The following is a 12,568-nucleotide window of genomic DNA, read 5'->3' on the forward strand; positions in this document are numbered from 1 at the left end:
CATAGTAAGAGATTCCACTCAAAACAGCTATGCAGAGGAAGAAATAAGCAAGCAGTGTAAAGAAAAACCTGACAATGATCCAGGTCAAAAAGAGGAAGCACAACATGTAATGACCCAGTCTAAAGACAAGCTAACAAAAAGACAAAGGAAGCGAGCAAGGAAAGGGAGGACTCAACTTAAATTCCAACCTTCAACAGATTTGCATACCTATCCCATTTTTCATCACACCGCTAATAGGAAACAGAAACCAGCACCTGAAGTAATTGCATCAAAACACAACAACACGCCCCTGGTCCAACCAAACCAGTCAAATGCTGTGAACGGGACCAGCCTGAGTATAGAATCTTCACCCCTCCAATCCTCCTCAAAACCAAACCATACACAATGGGCCATACAACCGAAAAGTCAAATACAGAAAAAAGAAAATTCCCCAAGAACCCAGGATAAAGATAAGACGAAGGAGGAGTCTGATGAAAGGGTCTTAACTGAAGAAGGCAGTGTAAATCACACAGTAATGATCCACCAGGCAGATGAAACGCAATCACTCCATGTCAAATCAATAAATCAGGAATTAAGGCATCAAAATGGTCCAATCTTTGTGGATACCAAACAAAATACAACAGATAAATATAGGCATAGTCAACCTATAAAAAGAGTAGATGAAAAGGAAAACAAAAGATCACCAATAAAAATAAACTTAAACGAAGATGGACGAACCTGCAGCACTTACCAAATAAACAAACAAACAATGCGCATACATATACCACAAAACCCGATCATTGCCAAAAACACGGACAGGACTAATGAACCAACCGCCCATCTGAGAAGAACAGATGGTCCATTTGAAGATCTAACAATAAAAACATTAAGTCAAGGGAGAAGAATAATTACAAAAGGGGAAATAATAGTAAATTCAAACCCAGAAGAAGACATTCAAGCTAAAATGAGCTCACAATTAAAAGCAGAAACAAATAATAAACTGTCATTTATACCGGAATACCAGCCATCAGGTCCACAAGATTTTCTGAATAGAGGTAACATAATGAGGCTATTAAGAGAAATTCCAGAATTGAACGGCATAGAATCTCAGGACCTCTTGTCAGTAGAATTTAGGAGCATCAAAAATATGCCAGAGGTAGAAGAGTCCTTAACCTCCTGGTCAACTAAAGAAATAGTCAATAGAATACTTGAAATGAGTTTGTCATTTGAAGCCTGGGGCATCATACTGAGGCGAGACGATCGGAAAAAATATCCATTTCCACTTTTAAAAACTTTAACCTTAAATAAAAAGACAAAGGCTGAGGGGAACAGCCAAAAATCATGCTTAAAAGGTGCGTGTGCGGTATCTCCGAAAAAAAATACACCTCAAAAAATACACGAAAATGCAGCGGCTCAAATAGGTTCCTGTGAACATGCAACAGATTGGTCCTGGGTGGCTTCGGCTTTGAGCAAAAAATGCTCCTAACAAGACGAGCCACTTAGAAAAAGACATCATGCTACACCCACGGTCAACAGCTGACAAACAAGAGGAATCCATTGCTGCAAATCCACACACGTTCAGCCTCTGTTCCTGGAACGTACATGGCTTCAACAGCTTGTGTCATGACCACGAAACTGTAAACTTTTTGGATCAACACGATCTAATACTACTACAAGAAACCTGGAACCTGCGCCAAATGTCCATCCCGGGATACATCGAATTTCACGTCCTCGCCGAAAAACCCTCTAACTTTGGTCATCCTAGAGGAGGTTTATCAACGTATATCGCTCAACAACACAGATGGCATACTGAAGTAGTAGACTCTATGGTTAACTGGATACAAGTAATAAAACTCACGGAGAATTTGGGGGCCGGTACAGGCCCTCGTAATCTACTATTGCTCAACGTTTATGTTCATCCGGACAAGAAGGAAAAAAATGAAAAACTGATTACTTTACTCACCTTGATCAGGGCCTTGCAAATCACTCATGAGAAGTATTCTATGATTATATCAGGTGATTTTAATAGCAACCTAACAAAAGATGACAAGATAATGCAAGTTCTTGAAGAACTGGGCCTTTCTATTATAAATAAGAAAGTCAGTGGGAATAGTGGTATACCTATAACCTTTCTAAGCGGTAACCGAAAGTCAACAATAGACTTCACAATATTGAGCAACAGCCTGTTACCAACGGTGAGTGCTTTTTCAGTGGAGCAACGTGTGGAAAGCGACCATTTCCCTCTAATTACCAAAATGATAATGTTGGTTACAAAGACGGAAAAACAAAATACCATCATCCAGTACACTGAAAAATTTAATTTACGTAAATTAAAATGGAGAGGAAGGGATATAAAACCAACAATGGAGAAAATCAAAAAGGAACTGCTAAGTTTAACACCGGCAGAAAAAGGAAATCTGGTAAAAACATGGGAACACCTATGCGAAGCAGTAACAAGTATTCCCCCACGTACAAATCAAAACCCAACTAGATTCAATACTAGCAAAAAGCCTTGGTACACTACTACCCTGAGGGAAGAAAAAAGAAAAATTGCACGTGAAGTCCGCAAGCAGGCATTATTGATAAAAAGTGGAAAAAAATCAAATAAATCGGAATTGAAAGTTATGCGAAAAAAATATAAGATCATGCTAAGGAGCGCAAAAACATTGTACCAAGAGGAAATGTGGACTAACTTACTAATAGCTAGTAAACACAAAAATGCCAGTACATTTTGGGGTATTATCAATAAATTGACAAGGGGGAATACCTTAAAACAGGAGGCAGGTATTGGAGAAAGTATATGGACCCAGCACGTTGAAAACATGTTCAGCGACAGTACGGGAGGTGAAAAAAGGCACTGTAAACCGGAATGCAAAGTATGTACTAGAAACGGCGAACATGCAGAAAATTTGCTGGGAATAGGAGGTAATACGCCAGGAGACAAGCAGAAGCAAGTGTTGGGTAGTGGAAACGAGATCAACCCCAAAAACCCACACTTTAGTAAATTAGAAAAAATAGTGAATGCCGCGACCGACTCCCTAGTAACAACAGACCAGCTTAAAGACAAGATAAAACGCCTGAGAAAAGAGGGTGCAGCGGGTCCAAACGGGCTCCCAAATGCTATTTTTAAATATTCGCCTGAATTTTGGGCAGAATATTTAACTCCACTCTTTAACGCAATCTACAACCAGAACAAGCCACCAAGATCCTGGAAAGGGAGCATAATTCACCCCATTTTTAAACAAGGTGACCACAACGAGCCAGGGAACTACAGGCTGATTTCGCTAACGGATGTTGAGGCAAAACTATATGGATCATGCCTATTATCTCTCCTTCAGGACTGGATGGAAGATACGAACATAATACCAATGTTCCAAACTGGTTTCCGGCCAAGGATGAGTACAGTGACAAACTTGACAACCCTGGCGCTCTTGAAGGAAAAAGCTGTAAAAAGGGGGACAAGACTGTATGCTTGCTTTATAGACCTCCGAGCAGCCTTTGACAAAGTGAACAGATCCCGGCTATGGGAAAAACTAAGATCATGGGGTATCCCGAAGAAGCTATTAGAGGCAATCATAGTCCTGCATAGCAACACCTGGGCTCGAGTAAAACTGGGAGACGGTAGCAGCGTAACGGCCGAATTAAGAACACAACAGGGCCTAAAACAAGGCTGTGTACTGGCCCCAAGTTTATTCAACCTGTACATGGCAGACATTGTCAACCACTTTGAGATTGGGGAATGCCATCCACCCCTCATGTCAAAAATCCCAATTCCCTTCCTGCAGTACGCAGACGATATTGTTGTTCTGAGCCAAACCCCAATAGGGTTACAAAGATCGATCAATAACTTGACAACCTATTTGGAGCACGAATGCTTGGAACTGAATAAAGATAAAACCAAGGTTGTCCGCATTGTGGATCCAAAAAAGCGAATATTCAAATGGTATGCAAATAGCTCCCCAATAAAGGAGGAAACTTCATACAAATACTTAGGTTTGAAATTGGGGCGAGGGCCGACGAACAAAGAACATAAAACTGAGCTAAAAGCAAAAACACAGTCTCTGATCTACGCATACCGGCAATTACAAAATAAACTAAGTTGTCCAAATTATTCACACCTGCTGAAAGTGATCAAAGCTCAAACCCTACCATCCTTATCATACGCACTGGCCACCTGGTGTGGCAAAGAAGCAGGGCTGCTAAACAGCCTACAAACAAAAGTATATAAGGCAGTACTAAACCTTCCAAAATCAGCAGCTCCGGCGCAGGTTCGCCTAGAATTTGGCCTTTTAAATCAAAAATTTCGCAGTATGGGAACTTTTGTGAAACTCTGCAATAAAATACGCATGTCGGAAGCCAACACATTGGACAACCTGTGCTGGAAAGAAATCGAAGCTCAACAGAAACAGCAAGTTCCAAACAGTTGGGGAGGTTACCTGTCTCAATTGCTAATCTGCATAGGAATTGAAGAATCCTGGGACATGAGTCCAGATAGAGCCACTTTTGACAAAATTGTAAATAATGCAGTCAAATGGGAATCCTATCTGGAAGACAAGATAACTACCGCAAAAAGACGACACGGGTGGACTGTGATAAACTCATACACCGGGATAAAACCGCAATCCTACCTAGAAAGCCATTTTAATAATTCATTAAAACAAAGATATACAAAACATCGACTGGGCCTTCAGTTCTCAAAGGACCTGCTACCAGCCTGGAAAAACTGCTACTCCGACCCCCACTGTCGCCTATGTGGATATCGAAATGAAACACTACCGCACTTACTGTGTGTGTGCCCGGCACTTAAGGCCTTGAGGAGACGGCTTTTAAAGAACATTTTTAACAAACTGAATATTCGGACATGTAGGCAAGCCGTAATCCAATGGCTAGATGGATCATGTCCTATGCTGGCCTGCAGGGGGGTCAAATATATGATGAAAGCCCAATCTCTCCTGCAGCAAGCTGACCTTGGAATTATACCACCAACTTGAAATAATTGACACTTACTTGCCTCTCACAAATAGTTTTACTTGCTAATTTTTAAAATGTGTTTTATGTACCAAGTTGATCTAGATGCATTTTGTAATGAGTTTTAATAATTTTATACAATAAAATTGAAAAAAAAAAAAAAAAAATATATATATATTATATTTTAGAGTTATTTATTCATTCAATGACTTTATCACTCACCCATTGGTGATCACTGCAAATAGGCACACTTACAACAACTTTAATGCGCCTTCCGCAGCAATGCTGCCTTCTCATGTACCCAGCACACTAAAAAAGCACACACATATACACTACACATACATAAATATTACCACATGTAAAGATTTGTGGAAATCAGTTCTAAATGGTTCAAGCTTTTAACTACCGTGTTGACCAACAGTAAGAGGGAAATCATCCATTAAAATAGAACCCCTGGGTTCATGGCATTACCTACTGGCTGGGGTGTCGGCCATTGTTAAGCCTTTATTAAGTTGTCCGTTTAGATTTTTTTCAGCAATAAGCATCTCTTACTTATTCAGTGATAAATGAGTGCAAGGGATTCAGCAACATTGCTAGGCTTTCCAAACCCATCCCAAAATGGGAATACAAATGTTGTATTGTCTTGAACTGCAGGTGGTGTTCATCATCAAGAAGAGTCACAGGGTATATGCACACCTTTAACAGTGACAGCTGACGAAGGGAGGACATTGAGAATCCCAACAGGCATGCCCTGAAATCTTAGAGTTTGCCATGGGTATTCCAACTTGCTATCTTTGATTCATAAGAAAGTATTCACCCCTTTCTAATGGTGTTCCAAATGTTCCAGACTATTCTCAAAGGTGACTGAAAAGGTTATGGTGGTTTCTGTGACATACAAGGTGAACCAGTTGATAAGGGTTAAGGGCAGCAGATGCTTTACGCTCATTACTGTAACACAGGGATCACCCCTGTTCATCAATACTGATGCAATCCATGATATCCATTCTGCAATGACTTGTCTCTGAAATCCATATTCTGTTAATATAAGTTAGCAGGCTCTAAAATATTTTAACTGTTTAGTTGTTTTGAAAGATTTATGTCATCTTTCCAGGTAAGGTTTCTCATTAATTAGAAATACAAATGTATTTTAAAAAGCTTTCCTGAAGGTTATGTAGGATGTAATTACAATGGCCTCTGGCTCACTGGCAAACTTAACAAGTGAAAGCAAGGTCAAAACTCTAATTCAACGTTCTTTATGCCGTTACTGAAGTTTCTAGTAGGAGGGTCCTTTCGACACGCGGTGAGTCAACTGAGATATGGGAGCAATGTCTAGAACATAGATGTTAATGTTATATGTGAGCACTAAGGAGTGGAGAGGGTTTTCCGCTGCAATGGTGATGGAGTACCCTCTCCTCCTCTCCTCCTCTCTTTAATTCCAAAAAACAAAATCCCACTTATGGGCTTTTGTATTTGAAAACAAAAAAGTTTGACATCCATCAAACTTTCAAAGCATTTACAGGAACCGCTGTGATGGTGCTGTGATGGTGGTTCCTATAAAATGCAAAAGATGTCTCCTGGATTGCCGGACATCTCTAAAGTTGGCGGGCAGAGTACCGTAGTCATGGCAGGAGAAAAGTACTCCAACATGGCAACAGAACTTAATCCGTATGTCAAAGTCTAAATCGGGCCCTTAGTGGATACCTTTGCATGTTCAAAAACACCATAAACACTCAAAGGCCAAGTAGAACGATTGCATGCCAATTCTTTGTGTCATACACTAATGGGTTGAAGTATGAACTGGCCCCTGATGAGCTCTCTGTCTTTGCAGGTCTGTAAAGTTGCTACCAGTTGAAGGAACTTTATCCAACTAAAAAGAAATCGGTGTCATAGCATAGTCATTGGTAGACTGTAGTCACATTAATGGATTTGCCTTCCACTGAAGTTGGGGCTTTGTGTTTTTGATTTAGAGATAGCAGTTTGCCAAAATATCTCAAATTCAGAGGTAAATAGTTTGGGCCCAATTCACAAAGGTAATCTGAGACAAAAGTCTAACTTTACGACTTTTGGTTTTCACCGAGTTCATTTAAGAGTCGACCATTTATATCACGTTCCTAATGTTCCTTTTTGTAAAAAGTGCATTCCGGCCCATTGATTATACTTTATCCGGCCCAAGCCGGAAATTCCAGTACGAGCCAGAGATTCCGGTACGAGCAGGAGATTCCGGTACGAGCCGGAGATTCCGACACGAGCCAGAGATTCTGACACGAGCCAGAGATTCCGACACGAGCCAGAGATTCCGACACGAGCCGGAGAGTACGGCTTGAGCCGGAGAGTATGGCCCGACTGTGAACTAAAGCCAACATGTAAATGACCTCTGTGAATACCAATAGTAATAAAGTTAGACTTTTGCCTCAGATTGCCTGTGTGAATTAGGCCCTTTATGTTTAGGCTTAATGTATGATCTTTATGAGTGTGAGATCTGGGGATTTAGTATTATAGGTTTTAAAGTTAGGCTAGGAGTAGTTCAATTTAGGAGGTTAATTTACAAATATTTACTAAGATTTATGAACAGGAAATGGGGTTTAGTGCTTAATCAGGCTCAAGCATGTGCGGGTTAAAGGCAAACACAGGCTAATGCAACTACAGATTCCCCAAAAAGTGTATTATACAAGAGTCCAGTTGCGAAAGTTTGGCTGATCTACTAGCAATATTTGTTTGCAAGGGTGTGGACTAAAAGGTGCTTTCATATGCATTGTGTGGGGCTGTCTGATTATCGAGGTATACTGGATGCAAGTTTGCAGAGAACTGGAGGCAACTAGTGCACAAGAGGTTTCTAGATATCAAAAAGAATTCATTACACAGGCTCCTATTGTGTTAAAGAGAGTTACAGCATGGTGATGAAGTAGTCAAACACCACAGTCTATTGAGGAAAGGTAACGCAGAATGGACTCGTACATGGAAGTGGAAAAGACAGTATATGCAAACAGAGGATTATCTTCTAAAATATGACAAGATTTGGGGGTGTAGGTGAGACATAGCAGGTTTCAGTGACACACAGCAATAAATCACAGGATCAGGATGTTATTATCGAAACTATGCATCAAAGATTGTACATGGTATGAGAATGAAAGAACTTTTTTCGGAATGTCTTCTTCCTAATATGCTTTTCTGTTTCTATAATGTGTGCTAAACAGCAATGATGCTTTGTTCAAATTATATGAATGATGAATTCAAATTGCTGTATGAATACTGCAAATTTGCTCTACGGTTCTTTTTATAATGGTGATTTTGAAAATTGTGTTAACTGTCACACAGGATTTAAAACAAAATTCAATACTTAAAATAAGCACAGGAACATGGGTCTAAACGAAGAGGTTATACTTAGGTGTGCATGATTAAGGTTATGGTTAGTGGTAAAGATATGGGTTTAGGGAATAAGCTGAGGAGATTTGTTTTAGGAGTTTTTATGCTTACGATTTAGCCTTCGGGATTTAAGCTTCAAAGTCAACACTTGCAGGCTCCAGTTTTGTCAAATTATGGTTAAGATTAGGTGTTTAGTTTAAAGGCTAATGATTGCAAATTTAGGCTTAATGTACCAATAATTCATTTCAGAATCGGGAAGTTCAAGCTCAACGCTCTGGTTTAGGGAGCTTAGCTTACATTCGTGAGTTTAGTCTTAGACTATTGAATTTAGAATTACATGTTGGAGTTGGAAGTTTAGGTTTAGGGTTCGAGTTTAAAGACTTTCTGTTGTGGTTGTCATGTTGAGAGTAAGGCTCAAGGGTTATGTTTGTCGGCTTAGGTGTACATTTACTCCTAGATTTGAGGTTTAAGTGTTTAACCAAATCCGTAATCCTCTAAACTTAAATCTCCACGGACACACACCTAAATTACATTTCGGGTCGAGTGCAGGTGCTGGAGATAGTCTGATGTTTAGGCTTGGGCTTTGAGGAAATCCTAACACCAATGTTAATGACAAACTAAATGAAAGAATTTTAAGTGAATTACTTCAACTTATGCATTTCAAACAAAAGAACTCTAAATGAGCCACATCCAGGTGCTTCACGCACTAATCTGAATTTCTTTAATACACTGGACTTCACTTGGTGTTTCTGTTTTGAGTCACAAATTGGTTTCCTTGCTTTTACTAAGGGTTTGTGCATCTTTTTTTTTATTCTGGGCCAGATATCCCTGCCACAAACCTCTTCCTTATTTACATTAGGCTTACTTTCTGTGTTTTTGCCTTCCAACAGATTTGTCAATTTATCAAAACTGTTTCCCTTCCTTTGTTTCCAATTGTAGGTACTTGGCAGTCAGAGGCTATTAGTCCACACCCAACTGTTGCAAAACTCCCAAGATATGTCCGCCTGAGCAAGTTATGAGCTTGTTACTTTCTTAATTTTTCAATTCAAAGTACCAAGTTTTGTAGGGACACATACACTTTTAAAGTATGTGCTAGGTGAGTTTTCTACTGACTTATATTTCCTTTGTTTATACATAATCATAGAAGCAATGCTAGTCAATCAGATTGATAAAGATTTATAGCATGACCTTGTAAAACATGGTCTGGCAAAGTTACAATGCCACATTTTGAAATGTATCACTGGTGTACATAGAGGTTTTAAATGTTTTTCTGCTGCAAGCTCCCAAATGGGTTTTCTAAAATAGAATATGTAAATTTTTTATCTATGTACTATCCTTGATTATTCTCAAGAATGTATTGATGAAACCCTCAACACTGCACTTTCTCCTCTTCCACTCTAACACATACCCAGTACTGACCCCTCCCCAAACCTTGAGCAGCAAAATAAACTATACACAGTTAGTTCCCAACCAATCCAATGACTTCCCTCATCCCACTTTCACCCCAAAACACAATTTACTTTATTACCTTATACTCCACTCACCAATGTCAGACAGTAGGACAAGGATGGCACCCTCCCGAAGACCACAGCAGTTCTCAAACAGGTTCAGATGCTATATAAATAAATAAAAGAAACACAACAACAAAAGTGATATAGCCTGATCTTCAGATTGACCTTTGAAAAGAAACTCACAGGATTACAATTTGAACACAGAAATAAGCCAGGCTGATTTAGATGATCCACATAGAAGGGGGGTTTGGGGACTCCCAGAAAGTTCAATGTAGCATGTAGCTCTGGGACAAGATTAGATAGGCTCCAAGTCACAGAAGGAAGACATTGGGTTCAAATAGGTCAGTGATTTAAAGTTACCTACAAGATACACACTGCGGTTGTCCGAAACGATGGATCTTACAAACTTTGAACTATATATTGCTTTTTGGATATTCTGTACACAGAAGGCCCAATACAAACAACTTTTTCTACAAGTTACCACCGGCAAATACCAATGACCGATCCCAATTCAAACAACAACAGTTTTTGGATGTTTACAGATACAGATACCAAAGACCGATCCCAATTCAAAGAACAACAGTTTTTGGATGTTTACAGATACAGATGAACTTTCTACTATAGAAAATCTATCCGCGTTGCAGATTACTGCAAATGGTAAAATCGGGGCTAGAAGTGGTAACATAGGACTACATGGAAGGAGAAGAGCTGGCACTGACAGGCTACCAAATTCTAACTTAACGGATATTCACAAACATTACCAATGCTTTTCACACCCAAACCTCCACACATAACTTTAGTATTAAATCTTTTTATTGAAAGATTGCAGCACATAAACAAAAACCATTTGCCAATATAGCCACCACATCTGTTAGCGTAGCAGAGTCTAAGGATCAAAAGGGACGGACAAGTCCATCTGCCGATGCGGGATGAAGCTAGCTGAAAAGAGCTGTGTATATGCAAGCAATTAACAGAAGAAAGAAACACAACAATATGAAAACCCCTAACCCCTCCCCTATCCTTCCCTTCACCACCCACCACCTGTGTTCCAAGTCAACCACCTATCTCATCCATACTCATACACCCGCAAGCCTGTCATCGTCTGCTCCGTGTCAGAGAGGCGCAATAAGCGTAGATATCGAGGACAAGTGACCTCTCGGATTTCCGAAGCTAACAGGGACAAGAAGGGTTGCCCCAACTCTGCGTACTTAGCTCCCTCCCCCACCATTCGCAGCGACAGCTTCTCCATACCTAGCACGAGCCATAAACGGTGAAGCCAGCCATTAAATGTAGGGACGTGTGCGGTGCACCAGTGTATGAGTTTGTTCTGCATAGCAGAGCCTAGTGCAATTGCAATCAAGCGACCTCTGCGGGAGAGCAACGGATATGTCAAAGGGTTCGGTAGACCCAGCAGGACGTATGAGGGAAATTATGGTATCTCTGTATCAAAATGTGAATCTACCTCATCCAGTATTTGCTTCCAGTAAGCCTGGAGATGAGCGCAATCCCAGAGTAAGTGCACCAGTGTGCCAACTTGACCGCAGCCCCGCCAACATGTCACCTCTCTAGTGTGGTCCATCCCGTGCAGCCGCTCAGGGGTATAGTACCAGTAGGTTACAATCATAGTGAGAGTGTCAGTAAGCCCCAGGTGATATGCAGAGTGCCTTGCTCTATAATATATGCCCTCCCATTCCTTATGGCTGACAGCGTGCCTTACCCGAGCTATAAGTGTGGGTATATTTGACCTGCAGCATCCTATATAAATCCGAGATTCGTTTTGTGTCCGATTTGCGTGTGATTAGCCAATGCTCGTATGGCAGCAGGCGCCTATCAGCCATAGGACGTACCTGCTCGCTAAGTGCCCAGTGTAGCACTTGCAGATATCGAAGCCCCTCGGACTCTGGCATCCCATATTCTTGTCTAAAGTGAGGGAAGGGGATAACTCCCTCTGCTGCATACAAATGGAAGAGGTACCGACACCCAGCGGGCCTCCACCTCGCATAGGCCACCGAGTCTATGCCCGTAAAAAAATCAGGGTTGTCTATTAACAGTGTAAGTGGGGACGGGAAGGTAGTGAGTTCATGTTTAACATTGGTGTGGTCCCAAACTTCCATGGGGACCCTAGTGATGTATGAGGCATACAGATTAGGGGGTCTGTGCTGCTTACGGAGGAATGGAACTTCTTGGAGAGGGCGACCAGCCCAGCCACCACCTGATCCTGAAAGAGCCAATGTTTCCCAGACTCCCATCTACTCCACCAGAAGGCGCAGCTTGAAAGTAGAGCAACAAGTCCGGGAGTCCAAACCCCCCCCCCCCTCTGGGGGAGCGTCGCCGGCCGCAGTTTTAGACGCGGCTTCCGCCCATACCATATAAACTGAGCCAATTCTGATTGTGTTTGTTGTATCCAACCCGGTGGTGGTCGAAGGGGGATAGTGCAAAACACATAAGATCTGGGGGAGAATGGTAATTTTGACCGCCGCTACTTTGCCCAGACATGACAGACGGTAGTGTTTCCACCTCCCCAGTTCCAGCCTAATTTTCTGTCGCAACAGGGCGTAATTAACACTTACTGTGTCCAGAAGTGAGGGGGCCAGCTGGATCCCCAAATACGGGATCGCGCCTGTCGCCCATTGGAAGGGAAACAATCCCTGCAGAAAATCTAGAGTGGGTTTGTCCAGGGACAGGTCGAGTGCCATCGACTTGCCCATGTTAACCTTGAACCGGGCCGCTTGTGTAAATAGCGCCAG

At 41.3% G+C, this 12,568-nt stretch overlaps 1 protein-coding gene across 1 annotated transcript in view; it reads right to left on the reverse strand.

Annotated features, from left to right (window-relative positions):
- The window catches only part of IKBKB (inhibitor of nuclear factor kappa B kinase subunit beta), a 543,710-nt gene that overhangs the window by 324,601 nt on the left and 206,541 nt on the right, over positions 1-12,568 (reverse strand). Inside the window, exon 5 of the mRNA XM_078666224.1 lies at positions 9,855-9,924. Within this exon, the coding sequence (XP_078522350.1) occupies positions 9,855-9,924 (70 nt within the window). The remainder of the gene's footprint in view (positions 1-9,854; positions 9,925-12,568) is intronic.

Source organism: Lissotriton helveticus, chromosome 11 (genome assembly GCF_964261635.1).
Source record: "Lissotriton helveticus chromosome 11, aLisHel1.1, whole genome shotgun sequence".
In the NCBI taxonomy this organism is placed as follows: domain Eukaryota; kingdom Metazoa; phylum Chordata; class Amphibia; order Caudata; family Salamandridae; genus Lissotriton; species Lissotriton helveticus.